This window comes from Denticeps clupeoides, chromosome 7 (genome assembly GCF_900700375.1).
Source record: "Denticeps clupeoides chromosome 7, fDenClu1.1, whole genome shotgun sequence".
Taxonomy (NCBI): Eukaryota; Metazoa; Chordata; class Actinopteri; order Clupeiformes; family Denticipitidae; genus Denticeps; species Denticeps clupeoides.
The window spans coordinates 19,123,646-19,143,077 of NC_041713.1; the positions used below are offsets into that span (position 1 = coordinate 19,123,646).

At 44.9% G+C, this 19,432-nt stretch overlaps 1 protein-coding gene across 1 annotated transcript in view; it reads left to right on the forward strand.

Annotated features, from left to right (window-relative positions):
* The first annotated feature begins 1,107 nt into the window (after positions 1-1,107).
* Positions 1,108-19,432, forward strand: part of hs3st4 (heparan sulfate (glucosamine) 3-O-sulfotransferase 4) — a 76,482-nt gene continuing 58,157 nt past the window's right edge. The window contains exon 1 of the mRNA XM_028987667.1: positions 1,108-2,015. Coding sequence (XP_028843500.1) covers positions 1,450-2,015 — 566 coding nt within the window. The 5' untranslated portion in view covers positions 1,108-1,449. The remainder of the gene's footprint in view (positions 2,016-19,432) is intronic.

Below are 19,432 nucleotides of genomic sequence, written 5' to 3' on the forward strand. Positions count from 1 at the left end.
TTCACCTTTGTGGCCTGTGGGACGTTGCACTTGGACATATTTTGCATCCGCCAATAAGAACGAAGCGTCGGGTCACCTGCTCTCCAAAAGTCTGAGGACTGAACTAGACACCGATTTGTCTGCCGCCGTGTAAATCCGTGGAGCTCGACTCTTTGTACTCTTTGCGTGTCAGTGTCTATTTATGATAGATGCCAGTCACCACGTTAAAACCACCTACAGACGCTGACACGGAACAGCATTGGTTTTTCTATGTGCGTCACATTCTAGCAGCAAACTTTATTTCCAAAATCAATAAGCAGACGAATTCTTGAGTATCTCATCCGAAGGATGTTGCCGAAGGAGAACCGTCGCTCCGAGGACGGATAGTCCCAGGTCCTTCCAGCCCCTCAGAGCCATCAATCCACCCATGGAGAACCGTGGTTAACTTAAGACATCAGCCGATATGAGAGCTTTTGAGAGGGTGGGCAGGCACGTGCCTGTCTCCATTATTTATGAGCTTTCCTCAGCTTATGTGGATGTGACTTCTCATCACAGCAGCTTCAGCTGGTCACTTTCTTATTTTTTTTCCAGCAACACACCAGCAGAGAGCACACATGAGCTTCAGACCGCCTTACTGAGGTGAAAACCCATATTCTAATATTATTACTCACTCTAATATCTCCGATGCCGATCTATCCATCACCGGCCTTTACTGTTACAGCGTCTCGACACCTTTTTGCGTGACCCGAAGAGTGTAAGTCCCCTGAACCTCCACCGAATTGAACAGACCTGGAGGAACCTGTCCACGGACCACGGAGGGAATGTTTCAATCTCCATCGCTCGTCATGGAGCTCGCACCCCTGCTGGAAGACGGTGGGTGTATCCTCGTCACGCCGCCGCTCCGATGATCTGACGCCGCCGGTGCGCACGTCCGACTCCGCCAATCGGGACGCGGCGCCGGGACCGGACGGCGCGCTCCGGGAGCCGCCGCGGAATATTCACGTCGACTTTCTCCCGCGCAAAGTTCGCGGTACGAGCGGCGGGCTGGACGCTCGGAATACTTTTTTTTTTTTTTTTTTTTTTTGGGGGGGGAATTTCTTTATGATTTGATTTGCCACATGGCGCACGTCCGGGATGAAGGACGGACGTGACACCCGAGAAGCTGCGCGCTCCCCGGGCCAAGAGTCCTTCCGATCTGCAACTTCAGCCCAATGCATTGTGACAACGGCTGTCAGGCGTCGGAATAAAGGAGATCGATACGCCGCTGGAGGGAGCGGCGACGGTGACGTCCCTTTGGAATGTTAAACGCCTTAAAGAAGGGACGGTGCCGGCGGTGAGACGCGCGGAAAAGCTTCCCGGACGGTCCGCGCGGCGCTGATAGTGACAGATCGTTGTTCGCCGAGTGTCCATGCAAGACCCGGGCTGGAAACATGCCTGGCCACTTCTCTGAGGGGACCGCCGCTACCCGAGATGGCATTTTGGTCCAGCACCTGGGTCTTCACTTCTAAAGTGCCCCGGAAGATCTTGTTCATGTTCACCCTGTCCCTGTCCGTCACCTACCTGTTCTACAGCTTGATGAGCTGCTACGGCTCGCTGCGGTTCCCCCTGCAGGAGAACTACGTCTACCAGGGCAGGCTGGTGACGGAGGAGGCAACTTCTGCGACGCTGAGGGAGAAACTTTACTCCTCCACCTCGCAGGGCTTCTCGGACGAGGACGCGACCGAGCGACCCCCCCGGGCCTTCTCGACCTCGCGGGAGGATGCGGGGCTGGAGGGGACCGGGACCCGGCCGGAGCCCACCGAGCCGGGGAGGGCGCGTCGGGGGTTCAGCACCACGGACAGCGACCCGCGGGGAGCCCCGAACTGCACGTCGGATTACGGGGAGAAGAAGCTGCCCCAGGCCATCATCATCGGGGTGAAGAAAGGGGGGACCCGCGCCTTGCTCGAGGCTCTGCGGGTCCACCCGGACGTCCGAGCCGTGGGCAACGAGCCCCACTTCTTCGACAGGAACTACGAGAGGGGGCTGGAGTGGTACAGGTGCGCCCTCGCCTCGCTTTACGGTCCCTTTGCTCGGTGTCAGCGCTCTGATTTAAGTCCCCAAACCGGAAATAATCAACAAATGGAAAAGAGCACAAATCAAATCATATTACAGACGGCAGATTATAAATACGCATAAATACTTCACTGGAAAAAAAAAAAAATATATATATATATAAACCCCGAACCCCTCGTTTCCCATTAACCACATGAATACATTACAAGTGTGTACATGTGCAGTGTGTGCTCAGTAATATTTAGAATTCCACAATATCGCAGTGCAGTGAGTTTATTTTTGATTATCCTGGGATATATACACACACACATCCATATCCTCACCTAAAAGCATTACATGTATCAATAATAATTATAAAAAAAAGTCCTTACATTAAATAAATCCCATAAATGACAAATTAGGGCAGCCAAGCGTGTGCATTTGGTGGCCGAGTTTCTGACGTGGCTCTGAGCCCCGGTGGAGCTCAGGTGGCGGATGCATGATGCTTCCTGCTCACCAGGCTCCGCATGCCGCCGGCTACGGGCTCCCAGGTGAGTATGAGCCGCAGACCGCTTATTCAGGTGAGGCTCGGGCTGTCGCCACGCGTACGCCAGGGCAGCCGCGCTCCCCGAATGCAAGTTCAATGATCTATTTGGTGATCTTCAGGAAATAATACATCAAAAAAATGTTCAAATCAATTAATGTTCGTGGTCCGTAAGAGGATCCACCCCGTCACCTCCACCCGCGTGTGAGGGTGTTACAGCCACGCTCCACTGTGCCTGGCTAAAGAAGGATGATGGGTGGTGGAGGAGATGGAATTTGCAAAATGGAATCAGATTTAAGCAGATGCATTCCGGGGGCCGTTCCGGCAGCTCCGGAGCCCGAGTGCAGCCATAGCCCGGCTCAACTGGGGTTTAAGTCGGGGGCTTTGGGTAGGGCGACCATCTGCCACATCTGACTTCGGGGGGGGGAGTGGAGTCCTCCGCTGTTCACTTTGCCGGGTGCTAATGTGCGCTGTTTTATTACACTTGCGGCGTGGGCCTCATTTGCAGGGGGCATGACAGGCTTCCATAAATAACGGTAAAGAGCGCCCGCGTGTCTGTGAGTCCACCATGTCCCTGAAGCGCCCTTAAACACGCTTCCGCTCTCCCATCTCTGAGAAGCGCTAACCTCTGGATCATGGGCCGGAATGAAAGGATGCAAATTTGCAGCGATGATGTTCGTTCCTGGGAGAACCCGGCAGCCCCGGTGCTGGATTCTGAATGCCTATAAAATTAGAACGGTGCACACAGCGATCATGGAATGCTTGCGGTCTACTGTGCACAGCCATTTGGACCAGAGAATATTTATTCTGTTTGTTGGACAAGGCTCATACGCTTAATCAGTGAGTCGATCATTGATCATCTTACGGCGTTTTAATGTTGAGAGCTCGGAGGTCCGAGTCAATAATCTCATTAAATGTCCCGAATCATTAGTCGCAGTTTAACATTTAGCGCTTTGCCGTGGGTATGTATAGAACTTGGCTGTGTGCTGTACAGAGCAAAGCTTTTCAAAGGTTTCAACTATGTTTTTTTTATTATTATTTGTAAAACGCAGCACAGAATTTTGCAGACGTACTTCAGACGAAGTAAGGCATTTCGGGGTGGGTGTTGTAATGAGACTAGAGAAGCTGCTCATTCCACCGATGCTCAGATTTTATGATCGATGGTTCAGATTCTGTCTTCGCACTTGAGCATTCTTTTCAATTCCAGGTTTTTAATTGAAAAAGAAATAAATGTTACCTGGTGGGTACGTAACATTTATGTCAAGACTTAATGATTCATATGAGGCTTCCTTCAGTTGATCCACCAATTATCATTTGTAATCATCCCTTTTTAATCATGCCGATGCCCTTACGCCCCTATCAAGCCTGAGGAATTTGTGCTGCTATATTGTGGTCCCTCTGCTTCAGTATTCCGGGGCCAGGGCGGGTGCCTCCACGTCCGGAAAGCAGCTCTTTCAGCTCCATAGGGCCACTGCTGTCACGTTCGCTTCGCGTCCAGCTCCACGTTAGAAGGGCGTGTCAGACGGAGCCGCGTTAAACTCCTCGGCGCTCTGAAAAGACGCTCCACTCTCGTTGAGTGCGCGGCGCTCCCTCGCTGTTGGACGATAATAGATCCTCCATCATTAGATGGTAACCACCGCGGGTTTAAATTGGTGCTGCTAAAAAACAGATGAGAAGTTCCGTTTCAGGGAGGGAGAGGGATGTGGAAGCCCATGCTGATGATATCTTTAGGATTCAGCTGCTTCACAAGAGAAAAAAAAAGAAAAGGTTCATTTCTTCTTTTTTTTTTTTATTTCCGAGTACAGAGTGCGCGTAACTTACTCGGAAGGCCGCCTCGTTGTTCACGGGCTCACGCGTTCTAAGGCCACCTTCACGTTGGGCCACGTGGCCTTTTCAAAGAGACACCAAAGAATCTAGAGCGCCAACAGTGAGGCAGGCACACGTTTGTTCAGCCGAGGAACCCACACACTGCCGCTGCCAGGGCCAAGGCCGCGAGTGAAGAGCTCTCCAGCGCCGAAGCTTATCGGCCCCGTCGCCAAGGAACGCTTATTTTCCCGGACCCGATGTTGAGATCGCAAGAACCAACGCAAATTCACCCAATCAGCATAAAATGATTTTTAAACGATTTTAAACAATCGCAGAACTTCCTACATCGGTCCGGAACATAATCAGAATTTCCGCCAAGGAGGGCGCAGGACAGTTTCCAAGTGTTCCGCACGACCCCGGGGGTGAACTGTGCCACATGCAACGCTGTCGTCAATTGAAAGCCATTTTCCTACCGCAACCTTCCCCAGAATAAAACGTTTGACGCAATTTTTCACTGAAATTGCTGCTAATTCAGGCATTTTACATCACAACAGTCAGAAACTGAGTTCTGTAGTTTGCCGAGTCCTCCAAGGATTTTTGTGTGAAGTTGGAAGGGCTCAGCGCTTGAGGAGTTTATCCTCGGACTGGATGAGGGGGGGGGCGTTACGCGGCAGGAAACTCTGACAGGAGGCGCGAGTGCTAGACACAGATCCGGTGCTGAGCGAAGCAGGAGGGACTCCAAATCCAGCGTTCATCCCCATGTTTACCCAGCCCCGGCATGCGGCTTGGTGGCTCAGCCCCCCCCCCCCGACTCCGGCCTTGAAACCGGGGGGGAGGCTGGATGCCACAACCCTACTGCGCAGCCGATGTTCTCGGCGGCTCCTTCGCCGCCCCTGCCGCTCCCCCGGATCTGCCCGGTCCTGATAAGCCACCGCCAAGGCACGCAGGGACGCACCTCTGGGTGCCTCAGATGCCAACGCCGCAGTCGTGGAATTAAACTTTTTAATTAGCAGCACGCCCCAGTGCCTGTCAAGAGATTGGACCACTGCAGTCAGGTCTGTCTCACCCCCACCGCCCACCATTTCCACTTGATTAAATTCATGAGCACCAAAGAGCCGAGAGATTCCGGAAGCGTCCACACCGGCGGCTGCGTGCCTTTATTTCCTGTTCTGTTTTCCTCGCGAACGCTGCCAGTGCGCAAATTTTTATTTTTTTTTCCTCTCAAATCATTCGCACAGAACTGAAAGGAAAATAAAAAAAGAGCGTTTGACGGCGCTCCCTCCCTTCCTTTCTTCAGTATTGATCTGGATCTCACCAACAGCCCGCCTTATGCTGATAGGTGGGTGATGTGGAGATATGAGTGTGGGCGGCTGGTGTTTACACACTTTTCATCTCGCTGGAAGCGATCCAGGATCAGTCATCCTGACAATTAAATGAAATCGGTAGCTTTTATTATAAATAAATAAATAAATGCAATTAATGAAATAAATCCGATGCTTTCAAGCATGAATAGTCACACCACGCCTGCTTTATCCCAGGGAACAAAACGCATTGCACTGCCAAAAAAGCAACCCAAAAAAAAACAAATAAATTTTTTTTAAATTGATAAATAAACCAGACAAAGAGGGGTGTGCCAGTGTCTTTTTTCCATTACTCTGGATTCAGCATTTGGGATGATCTTAGTGCATTATGGCTGAAATTATAGAGGGATTGGCGTCCTGTGGAGAAAAAAGAAAAGTGAGTCTGTCTGGCCAATTGACAATACCCTCTCCCTTTCTGTATACCCATCTGTTTATTTCATGCTGTCCATGAAACAATAAATACATTTAGAAAAATGAAGTAGTCAAACCTACATTTGCTGATGCACCAGATACTCAGATAGTACACTAAGATAATTGCAAAAGGGTTGTGTAATAATTATATTAAGCCATGTTACAATGATCATGCTATCATGTTAGGACTGACTCAGCCCAGGTCTATTTCTATTAGAACCTATTTTCCTGCCTGGATGTTCTCATCAAACAACAAAACACATCACAACTTCCCTTGTGAAAAATAAGTTTACCCACCTTCAAGCATATGTTCTATACCAAAAAGGTGATAATGATAATTCATGCATTAAATGGATATTCAGACTAGGGCTGGGTGATTAAGCCCTGTAAATCGACCATATCAATAAAATTCAGCTTGATCTGGGTGATCAACTTCGGGCATTTTTCTCGATCACAAGAAATATGGCAAAAAGTTGGATATTTTGTGTGTATTTACATTACTTTTGGAGTAATGGAGCTGAGCCGCCAGACATTCCAAGCGCCTCGGAAGAAATTGAATAAAATGGCCCAGACACTAGAGCAGGCAAACAAGTGAATGCGCATAAGGCAGCAGCAGGTACACTGCAAACTCGAGAGAAGCACAAACACAATGGAATGAGAGAGAGAGAGAGAGAGAGAGAGAGAGAGAGCGAGAGAGCGAGAGAGAGAGAGAGAATGCGTGAAAGTGAAAAGTGAAAGTGTGAAACACCTCAGCACACGGTGACACAACGGAATGTGTCCTCTGCTTTTAACCATCACCCTTGGTGAGCTGTGGGCAGCCGTGACAGGCACCCGGGGAGCAGCGTGAAAACGGAGCAGAGGAGGGCAGCAATAGTCATGGTTTTATATTTTATATAAAAATGTAATTGTTCGATATGGAATATTTGCCATATTCCTTTGACCCAGCTTATGTCATACTTTAATATACAGGAAATATGCCTCTGCTACATCAACATTGCTTCTGTTTAACACTGTAGGGTGTCAGTTTTACACAACTATTTTATACAGCAGGTTTTATGTAGTGCTAACCAAAATAAATGTTAATTCAACACTGGTATAATGAAGTCTGTACGTTTAAATGGGTTAATTTAAAAAAGCAGTTTCCAGTTCACTCACTTATGCTGAGTTGACTTTTTTTTAGTTGTGTGTAAAATAGACAACTACACTGTAAGTATTTCAAACATTTCTGGGGATCATAGTAGCCTTCTGGGTTGCGAAACCAAATGAGCTCACTTTGTACCATTGTTGCTCTCTGCGGATGAGAGCGTGTGCTAATGTCACGTGAGCCGTAAAAGAGGCTAATTCTTATGAGTAATGCTTGTTGCAGGAAAAATAAATCCATTCTTTTGATGCTTTGTGTATTTCAAGGAAGACCTGGATGCGCCTCTTCTCTGGATTCCGGGGCTTTGTTGAAGGGAAGGTTGTTTAAGTCGAAGGCTGTTATTTCAGCTCCGTGTCATGGGCGGATTGCTTGATAATGACAGACGCCAGCATTGCCTGGTAAATTATTTATTTTTCAAACCCGAAAATAAAGTATAAGCTGAAGTGATTTTGTTCCTAAAAGGATTCCTATCTCGCAGGGATTATTTACTTTTGTGCAGAATTGCCGTGATGCGATTCCAGTCGGAGGGGAACAATGGTTCCATTTGGCAGAGAGCTTGCTCTACAGCCATCTTCAAATCTGGGCGAATAAGACTTTTCTTGGACAAATAAGCATGTCAATCATACTTGTCAAGTTTCCAATTTTCCTCCTGCTTCTCCCGCGGCATTTCTCTCTCTCCACGCCTGCCTGCTTATCATTTGTGAGCGATGCAGTCTCCAGACGCAAGTCTGAAAAAACAAGTGAATGCAGTTCCGACAGCAACTCTGACACTGGGGGCCAGGAGCTACGGCCAACCTGAGCGCTCCGAGCGCGGGCCCTGACATTTACCTGTAAATTGTTTCCCCTTTTTTTCAGTTACATGGACAAGCAATGTCACCATGCAAGGAGACAAGAAAAAAAAAAAAAAGTTTGACGGGAACACGCCTGAGCAGAATTGTAAGAAATTGGGTCTGTGCAGCAAGAACCTCGTACCAAAACTCTCCGGGACGCTAAACCTGCAACCTGACCAGTCTAGTTGACGTGACAGTCAGGGCTCATGCTCACCTGTGGTCACGCCACTCCATCGCAGTGAGATGTCCCCCCCCCCCATTAAACTCCGGCTGTGACGCCGATGCGCGCAGGCTGGCCGGCCGTATGCCACATTCCTTCCGTGACTGGCGCTGCGTCCGACTCAGAAGACGTCTGACGGGCTTAATTCAATTAAAAAGGGAGATGTGCACAGACTCCGGAGGTGCCAGCTAATTCCCCTGTTTACACCCCTGAGTCACTGTCACAAACAAAGACAAACACGTTCATTGGCTTCCAGAAGCTTGTTTGCGGTGATTGTCCCGTTGCCTTTGAAGTTTCTCATCGCTTTATGTTGTTTATTTATTCATGCTCGCGTCTTGCCTCAAATCACCGTGGGGTATTCTGCTAGAATAATTTTAGCTCAGTGTGAAACAATGTAGGAGTTGAGTATGCCATGTGTAAACTGTGCTCAGCTTAGTTGTTCCGTTTAAAAAAAAGTTTGGAAATAACAGTTCGGATTTGCACTTCTTTTTATTAGGTGCAATACGTAAAAACTGTCATTGAACATAACTGTGTATACAGTGAGATATTAGCAGACTAGTTGTAAGCACTTAGCGATATTTTGCAATACCACCGTGCACCTGAAGAGGCCACAGTGAGTGACTGCTGTCTGCATTTTGAAGTATTAATTATGATTTGAGATTATATTCTACTACCCACCTGTCTGGCATGCTAAAAGGACCTCATTTTGGACAGTTCAAGTTGATGAACTGTTAAAAAAAAAAAAAAAAAAACACCAATCATATATGAATCTAAGTTAACTATCCAAAAAATAGAAAATAACAATAATATTTAATTCAATGAGAAACAACTTTATACGAGTTATTAACTGATGTAATAATACTACTTTGGTTTAGGAACAGCTTTAAGATAAATCATTTAGTTCTCTATCACCAATTATGTTCATGCTGCATTGATCGGATGAATATGATATGTGATATTATATGGAAACTGTGTCTTGGGCCAAACTCCTATGAGATGTGGACTAAGGATTAAACCGATGAAATGCAAACAGATGCTTTCAGGGATTATGCTAATGGTTAATTGGTATGTCAAACCAGGGGATTGTTTTCCTGGATAATTTGGATTATTGCATTATGGATTTATGAAGAAGTGGCACACACTTAACACCTAGTCCGTGGATGGAGCCATTAATCCTTTTCTGTTGTACCTATTTAGGATTCTACCGTAACTTTGGGCTTCTTGCAGTCAGACCAAATGTCAGTTAAATAACCACAAAATGACAAATATTCTTAAATGTTATATTTTGTGGCATTTCTTACCAAAATAAAGCAGAATCAACTGTTACACATGCACACACACCAATTAATCACACACTCACACCGATGGACAGTTTACAGTCACCAAGTCACATAATGTGCATGCCTTTGGAAACCAGATAACCTGGAGGAAACCTGCACCAACATGGGGAGAACATTCAAACAGAAAATCCAGGGCCTGGACTCGACAGAATAGCCTCGGAGGTGTGAGTGCTAGCCATCATTATGTGGTCCCTTTAATAGAAACATCTTCCTTGTAGCCATACGTGTGGAGTGTATGATCGTCCAGGGGTGTCCAGGTTTTCCAGTTCTCCTTAAACCACACCCCCGAATAAGAATCACAAAGAGTATAATAATCGAATATGTGGCCCCAAAATAAAAAAACTTACTTCTCCCTCTGAGTTTTAGTCATTTATCCATCGAGATTATGCTGTCATGATGTGAGTTGTCAAGTTTTGGCAATATCAATATACTCCTGTTTTTTTTCCCAGAAACCATGACTCACAATAATTCATTTTCTCTAAAGCTCAAGAATTGTGAAGTATTTGGGGGCTTGCGGGATCTTGTAAGAGAAATGAACGATGCCTGTCTAACAGTCGTGGGCCTCTGTAAAGAATCATTTTCATAGTTTGTACAGGTGATCGGTGAAGATAATTCACTCATTAACAAGCTCTGGCAAACCTGATGGCTTGTGGCGCTCTGAAGGGCTAGAATTCACCACAGTCCTTTGTATGTGGCCACATTGGACGGTACAAGGTTTGTGTTTGTGTATTTTTGGACGATGAACCTCTCTGTATACAGCATTGACATAAGGCCAACATCCCGCTAACACATCAGTCTCACTGCTGTGTTGGGAACAGTCCACCACCTAAATCATACTGGATCAATATCTGGTGGGCGCCTGACAAACAGTGCACAGCAGCAGGTGGGCTTACAGAAAGCGACTGAACGAGCTTCTAATGCTTCAGAAAGGTAGATGAACTGGTAAATGGTAGATGGCTATTATTTGCCAGTGTCTTGCAAACGTTTATTAATAATTCCAAACATTGTGAAATTTTCATGTATACTGGCATTTCTAAAAATTGTATTCCAGTCTGCTCACAACAGAATTCATATTTAAATGTTGACATTTGTTCATGTTCCAGATGTTGACATAAAATCGTGTTTTATTTAATTTATAGATGTTATTTATTTTATTAGAAATTATTGTTACTAGTACACTGCAGAACATACAAATTGGTCACAACATTTTAAATTACAATTCAGTGTAATTTATGGAAGCATTATGAACTTATGAACTCTGAATTGTTATTCCAGACTACATTAAACATAAATGAATTAATTGTCAAGTCTCCATAAAACGCACCTTATTTGTGCTAATCTGGTATGACAAAGTCCACCACTGCTTATGAAGACAGATATCAGGACTCTTGAGCCATGATATTCCATCCCAGCGCTGCTTTGGCTTTGTATTGGGATCATGGCTTGCTGAACGTTTTTATTTTTTGGTTTCTCTTAATTTTCCTTCACCAATTGCACCTTCATAACCAGTCTCTGCTCCTGATTAAATCAATTCCTACAGCATGATGCAGTTGCCACTGTAGTTCACTGTAGAGTGAGCTAAAGGCAGAAAAATCTTTGCGATGCACAAAGCAAAGGTGCCATCCATGGATAAGTTGTTCTGGCAAAAAAGACAAAGCTTTCTTTGCCACAGCACAATGTTTATGGATTAGCTGTTGCATCGCCTTTCGAATGCTGAGGCACGAGTCTGTTCTTTTATCTGTGGAAATGTAGATGCACTCTTTTGACTTGTGCAAAGAGAGAGCAAGGGAGGAAGAATCTTTCCGAGTTCAGTCGGAGATTTCAGGGGCCACGTGGTTCAGCTGTCTGCCTGTGATCTGCATGGCTATTCGTGCCATTCAATTTTTTAGCATGTCTGGGACAGCGCTGCCAACAGAGGCAGCCTCTACCCGCCATGACCTCCAGCTTACTTCGCACCGACACATATATATATATATATATATATATATATATATATAAAGAGAGAGAGAGAGAGAGAAGGTATCGTCTGCACGAATTGATTTTTAAATAAGCATAAGTCTCCGACTCCAGGAGTACATATCCTGTTGCACTCACAATGCAAACAAGGTGTTTTAATTGATTCGGCTCATTAAAAAAAAAATTGATAGCGAATGAGGATGTGTGTTCTGTCCGTTGACTCAAGGTGACTTTGAGATCGGGGCTCCAACCCAGAGGCCTCTGGTTACTTTAAAGGGCCAACAAACCATGAAAGCGCATCTGGGCAGAGGTGAGGAGGCAACGGCGCTGTAACTAATGGGTTTATTTAATTTAATTTACTGCTGCGGCCTCGGATCACAGGAGGCACGGCGGGCCGCGGAGAGATTGAGGTGGCAGTGTGAGAGAAAGAAAGATTAACCCCCCCACCCTTGCTGCAAAAAAAAAAAGGACGTGTGTGTGTGTGTGTGTGTTTGGGGGTTGGGGGGTGCTTGAGGGGAATTCACTCTCATGTCATGCCGGATTTTCTCCACTGAGATATGGCGGCGCGTAAATCTGCAGAACCAAATGAATACCAGGTTTGTGGTGGAATGGGGCTCTCCGGCTTATTTCTGACAAGCCCCCTAATCAACGTCACGCTGGGGGCCTGCGGCCGCCCGGACCTGGGGACGCGGCCGTAAATGGAAGCTTTGTAAACATGTCCTCGGATGCACGGGACGGGAACGTTTGCCACGAGGGTTGTTTCCGGATTTGGAATCCCAGCTCTTATGTAAATGGGAGCACGACCCCGAGAACACACAACAATTAAGGAAAGAGGGAAGAAGGTGGCGGTCATCATTAACACGGTCTAATTAGGGACTCGTCTTTGATGCTACTTTTTGTGCTCACGTGTGCATGTCTGTTTTTTTGCCACATTGTCTATAATTAACGGAATACGGGAAAAAAATAAAAAAAATAAAAGAAGAAGCACAACACGTCTCAGGATTTCTGATGCAATCGGTGGGATGTAAATGAAGCATTCCCAGTAGCCCCCGGCTACACACCGCATCGCTCCTTCTCCCCGATATGCTTTTTTGCATTAAACCTCTTTTTTTTTTTTTAACAGATCTGAACACGCACACACACTCGACTACACGGGTACAGACACGCACTGCACCTTGGGTAAATTCAACATGCACTCCAGGGCTTGGAAAATTAATGTGGCACGATAATCAGTTAAGCAACAGCGCGTTGCCGGAGGAGACGATGTTATACCTTGTGTTTCAGTGCGTTCACAGCTACTCGGCCATGTCTGGAGCCAGGACCAGCATGCTTCCTGCAGATGGGTTGGCGCAAACATCTCCCCCCTTGATGTTCTCTTCACTTTTTTTTTCCACCCTCCTTTTTTGGGTTGTGTTTGTCAAAGATTTGTAAAGTACCAACGGCTGCCTTGGGCTGCATCAGACTGAAGTGGTAAATCTTTCTGTTTGAAGAGGCCATTCAAAGCCCCGGCCACATCCAAATGTATCTCTCACTCAAATGTCCGTCAGGCTGCAGCATTCTGGGTAAAAACATGCAATGAAAGAAAATATTCTATAGTATTTTTCTGCATGGTATTACATGGAGACGAACATGCAGTATTCATTGGTTATTATTATTTTGTTAATTTGGAATTGTTTAACCCATCGCTCCTAGCAACACTACAGATTACTCTCCATCGCTATTATTCGGCAATACAACTTTATACAAATAAAAAATAGAAAGTATGGAATGATGGTGTACATTGATGAATTCTGGAAAGAGAGTCAGTTTGGCCATAGTCGTGAGGGGTGCCATCTGCTTTCACTTTCATAATGGGTGTGACTTCAATGAGTGTTTTGCAAAGTGAGCTTTTGGTACAATTATTAGAACTAAACGTCATATGTTATGGTCATTTGACTAGTGGTGGATTTCAACAAAATAATTGAATGCATGAATTAAAATTGCAAGACTTGTTGCAGTGTAGAATGTCACAATCTAGGTTTGTGGTTGACAACAAAACCACAATTCGCTAATATTTAGACCTTTTTACCTTTTAAACTATTTATAGCCATTTATGTTACCTTTTAAATTATTTATGAGTTACGTGGATTTATAGAAGAGTTTATAAACTAATAATAATTAATGAATTCAGCTCGGCCCGATTCAGGTGAACAGCAAAAGCTGACACCGAATAGCCGCTCTAGTGTCAACTGTTGCATAGGAATAGAAAAAGAGTTCAATCGCAATGTTAAATCTTGACATGTCTTAAATGAATGCCTTTTACCTTCAAACAGACCATATTGAAGGTTCTCATTGACCTTTTCTTGCGCCAAAAGAGTTGATGTATTGCAGAACAGAATTTCTACATCTATATCTATGGCTAATCCCACTTTGACCTGTCACTTTAAATTGGCTCGCAGAGCAGTCAGGAATCATAAAAACATCATGGTAGCATTGAGTCACCTCTGTGGCAGTCCCTGCCCCCTGACGGACACCGTATCAGATAGCAAAGCCGCCGCCTTTGTCTGCAACTTCTGCTGGAAACGGTGATTAATTATTGGCTGGCGGTAACTCAGCCTCGTGGCCCGGGAAGCAGCGTTTTATGGAGCGGCAGGCTCCCGCGCTGAAAGTGCACACCTCCCACCTTCAGCAGACTGTGCCCCACTGGGCACGACATGTCCCTATTACTCCCTCGTTTCTTTTTTTTTTCTCTTCTCGCGCTCTTTTGTGAGGTGAAAAAAGCTCTTTTCTCGTTGCCTTCCACATTATTTGAATTTGAAAGACACAGCAAAGTGTTCCACATGTTCTGTCAATTACCGAAGCTCAGCGGAGCAATCCTGTTGTGATAATGAATGTAATTGTGAAGCCTCCCATGGCAAAGGCACCGTAAAAAATTGCTGTCTGACTATAAACCACATTGCACTGTAAAAACACACCAAAATGGGTCTCTTGCTGTCAATCAAAGTGCCCTGGTATGGATGGCGGCGCTGCATTTCCGGATGTGTGTACTTACCGCAAGCACAAACAAAAGGAAGCCGCCATGTAGGATGTCATTTTTATTGCCCCCACAAAAGGCATTTTTATTACAAATGACACCGACCAGTCTGAAATTTTATCCCTGAGTACCGCTGTGGCTCAGTGTGCGGACCGTCGGAGGCAGACGCCGGATTGGATGGATTTCGGCGAGTCACGGCCAGCCCCACCCTCCCCTTTTACCACTGGTATCGGACCCAATATTATTTCTCCCCCTGAAGTTCCTCCAGCTCCGGGGGTTGATCACTTGTTTGTTTTGGCCGGGGTCCTCGGCTCCTGCTTTCCTTCTTTATTACCGCTGGGCCTAATGCCTTGATTTAATGCACTCTCAGAGGTCAGATATTGCGCTGGCAGATGCACAACAGTCCCCTCTTCCCTGCACCATTAATAACAGCAAACAAATCAGGGACGTGTTGTAAATTTCCACGCTGGCACATTAGAGCTATTTGGAAGTGAAATGTGGACGTCTTTATTATGCGAATGAAGTATTACTCCAGCGGAACGGTGGCCAAGGCGCTGAAGACACTTTTTTTTTTGTTCCTCATCACACGTCATATGCATGTGGTCCCTGTCAACACTAATTACAGCAGCTTTTCCCAACAGGCATGTGGGCGTCCTGAGTCCCTGAGTCCCTTTGCAAATAAATGCAAGTTTCTTTTTAATAAACATATTTAATATCTTTTTTTAAATATATTTTACAGTAAAATATGTACTTTTAAGACTGGAATGAAGTGATTGACAGTCTACAGGCTGACTGGAAGAGAATAGCTGTACAACATTACTTATTAGTATTAGGGGCAGTGGTGGCGGGTAAGGAAGCAGACCCATAATTGGAAGGTTGCGAGTTCAAATCCTGAACCGCCAAGGTGCCACTGAGGTCCCCTTGAGCAGGGTGCTGTCCCAACACACTGCTCCCACTGTTCACTAAGGTGATGGGTTAAATGCAGAGGACACATTTGTGCACCGTGTGCTGTGCTGCGGTGTTTCACTTCACTTATTATTATTATTATAGTTGTTGTTGTACGTGTGATATGTCTGATAACACAGCATACTACTAGCAGCTGTCAGTATCCTTGTTGACTTTTCTTTACTCAGTGGCCGAATGTGTGACATCCATGTTCAGGGCATTAGTAAAACAGACTCCATTAATCTGCATTAATATTATTCCTAAAGTGGACATGACGCCACCATTACACAAGCGTGTATTCAGACCTGCTGCTTTTAATACCCGGCTTTGGCTTTTGCAGTGCAAAATGTTGACATGAATGTGATCAAGGTCTCTCTCTCTCTCTCTCTCTCTCTCTCTCTCTTTAAGAGCAGTTTCCATCTAAATGTGCATTTCGTTCTAGTAGTCTGCATTAAAATCGTACATCAAATGTGGAAAGTGAGATGGCTGTAGGTTCCATGGTGTTTATAGTGTAACGTTAAAGGTTTTAAGAGAGACCTGGTTTCCGTATAATTTTGAATACAACAGTGACTTGTTTTATTCGAAGGAAAAATGACCCTGTAGCTCCGCCATGAATGTGCTTGATTGTGTTTGGCTCGTCCTGTGCACATAACAGCTGCTGCTGGCTGGATAGTTCTGGGCGGCGGACCACCCAGCAGTGACACTGATGAGTGTAAAAAAACCGCTGACGCACCATCCCGCGGCCGCGTCAGTGTCACCGCTGTGGTGAGAATGGTAAATTAAATAATACCTGGTCAGCACTGGTCCCTTGATGAATGTTTTCATATATATATATATATATATATATATATATATATATATATAAGTTAAGTTCCTCAGCTTTTAACAGGCTGAATGCGCCGTTTTGTCCCAAGTCCAGATTTCTGAATAAACTGCATTTGGTGTCATGGTGCTACCTCTGAATTTAAGGGACTAAAAAATATTATCTATTTTCTTAATATTTTCTGCCAGGGTCTATTTGGAAGATGGATCATGAAGTCCCTATACTGTTCTGAACTGGCTTTGTATACCTTTTTAATACCTCTTCGATCCAATGCGGCATCAATTTCGTCCCATATTTTTATGAGTTTTTTTGTCCCTGAAGCGCATTCGCATCGCCACAGCATTATGGTGTTGCTTAGCACGGTTCTCAGCAGGGATAATGTTCTCAGGATGATGCATGCTTGGCTTGCGATAAATATTGCACTTTCTGTTGAGGCAAGAAAAACCTCAATTTTGGTCACATCAGACCCAGAGATGTTTTTTTTTTTTTTGCACTTTGTTTCAGAGTCTGCCACATGCCTTCTGGCAAACTCGAGCTAAGATTTAATGCAAGTTTTCTTTTTTATTTTTCTTTCTTCATTTTTCTACTGCCTCTTAGACCCTTTCAAACGCTCCATGGAAGGCCGTTACTCCTCGAGACGCTTCATAGATCTCTCAGTTCCCTGAATGCTCCTCTTCATGTACGTGGGACATCTTGTTTAGTTCAGCAGCACACTCTGTCTCTCTCTAACCAAACCATGCTCAGGGGACATTGGGTTTCTTGGAAGAGCTTTGTCCAACTAATGCTTTCCAAGAGGATGACCTACAAATCAATATACTTACTATAGTTTCAATTATTTGTATATTTACAAAATATATAAATATATTTACCAGTTTCAGTTAAATATATATTTTATAATATATAATATATAATTTAATAAAAAAAAAGTTTTATTCAGTAGCATTCTTTATATAACACAGAAGTATATTAGTGTTCACACTAATATATGATATGAACAGAGTCAACGTAGATTTTTCTTTTTAGATTTAATTTGGATTATGGTCACTGCCAATCACTTTTATTAAATAGCAAGGCAGTAAATCCCCCACAAAGTACATAATAATTTCAGATTCACTATCTTTTACTGTTCTTATTTAAGATGTCTTGTGTTCCTTTTGATAGGAAAAAAGCCATCTGTTCAGAATTGCTTTGATATGTTTTGTTCTTTTTTTCCTGTACTGGTTCAGCTTCAACTTCACATTTCCTTTTCCTTGTCATTGTTGAAAGTAGAAGTGATTAATTGTCACATTGTCACAGCACAGCACCCAGTGCACACAGTGAAATGTGTCCTATGCATTTAGCATTTAGCTCTGCTCAGTGGCACCTTCTGATTACGGGTCCGCTTCCTTACCCGCTAGGCCACCACTGCCCCGAAAACCCAAAAGAGAACAGAGCGAAACGGTCTAAATTTTACCAGCTGTCATTTCGGTGCAGTATAAGAGCATAACATTTATCATACATGTAAAATGAGACACTCTGAGGGTTTGAAAGCGGCGATAGTCCATAGAGATTAATAAAAAATAATGACATCATGTTTATGGGTAGTTTTATGGCAGTTATGTAGTAGAGAATTCCTTTATGCGTTTAGAGAAAGGTAATACTGAATCAGTGAGCCGTATATCCGTGTCTTGCCGGTAAGAGAGAACAGGTCTGTGCCGACCACAGAGGGCCGTTCAGCACCGTCCCTTTAAGGCCCTGTGATTTACAGCGCTGCCAGCGACAAGAATTTCCCGGGAAATGTGCAGGACGCCGGCCCCTTTGCTTATCCTCTTCTCCGTATTGTTTATACACCATTAATCTCTCCTGCCCCTTCCTCAGATGAAAGCATAAACTGCTCCGGGCTACTCTGGTGCAACAATGCACGAGCCATCCCAAGCTCGGCAACAGCGGCATCCACTCACATCACAGGAGACCATCACTGCTTCACCCCAAACACGGAAAAGTCACATACGGCTGTTTTCAAGCTGAAAATGTGGGTAAAAAAAAAATATGTTGAACGCTAAATAAATATATACTGTAACATTTACATTTACAGCATTTATCAGACGCCCTTATCCAGAGCGACTTACAATCAGTAGTTACAGGGACAGTCTCCCTGGAGCAACTTAAGGTTAAGTTGCTCAGGGACACAATGGCAGTAGGTGGGACTTGAACCCGGGTCTTCTGGCGAGTGTGTTACCCACTAGGCTATTACCACCTATATAAACTGTAGATAAGATAAATTCTACAGATTGAAATATCTGATTTCTTTGAATCTGGAAAAAAAAAAAAAAGCAAAGAGCGTCCACCAATTACACACATGTAATTGAAAATATTTTTAATAGCTGTGAAAATCAAAGCCAGTGGCAGGCTGGGAGTGTGTGTGTGTGTGTGTGTGTGTGTTACATGTCTGAATGGGGGAGAAAATCATTTCAGATTCAGACCTGGATCCTCTGGTGAGTCATGCTTTGCTCAAGGCGCTGAGCAACATGTTGGTCTGTCCCCTCGAATAATCAACAGCATAATACTTTCCATGTCCTCCCCGTCCACATTAAAAATGAACAACCCCACCCCACCAGACGGGCACAATTCCAGAACTGGCTTCGTCTGCAGGGTGTCCATGAAAAGACTTTCTGGGACGTCTATTCTCTCAGATGTTAAGATGCATAAAATATTCAAAATCCGGCTGGTCCAATATTTATTCGAACCTATAAGAAGAAACTGCTGACATTATGGAGTGGACTTTCCTAGTGCTAAGTGAGACGTGTGGGACCTGTTCACTACGGCACCCATCAGAAATTGCATGCCAAGATGCATATAGAATCATGTTCGTGGTGCCTGCTGACACCTATATGAACAGTGTGAGGAATGTCTGGGAGGCGAAGCGGTGCTAGTCTACACTTTGTCATGTGATATGAAAAGTGATTGGTGACACAACGAAAAGTGTCCTCTGCATTTAACCATCACCCTTGGTGAGCAGTGGGCAGCCATGACAGGCGCCCGGGGAGCATTGT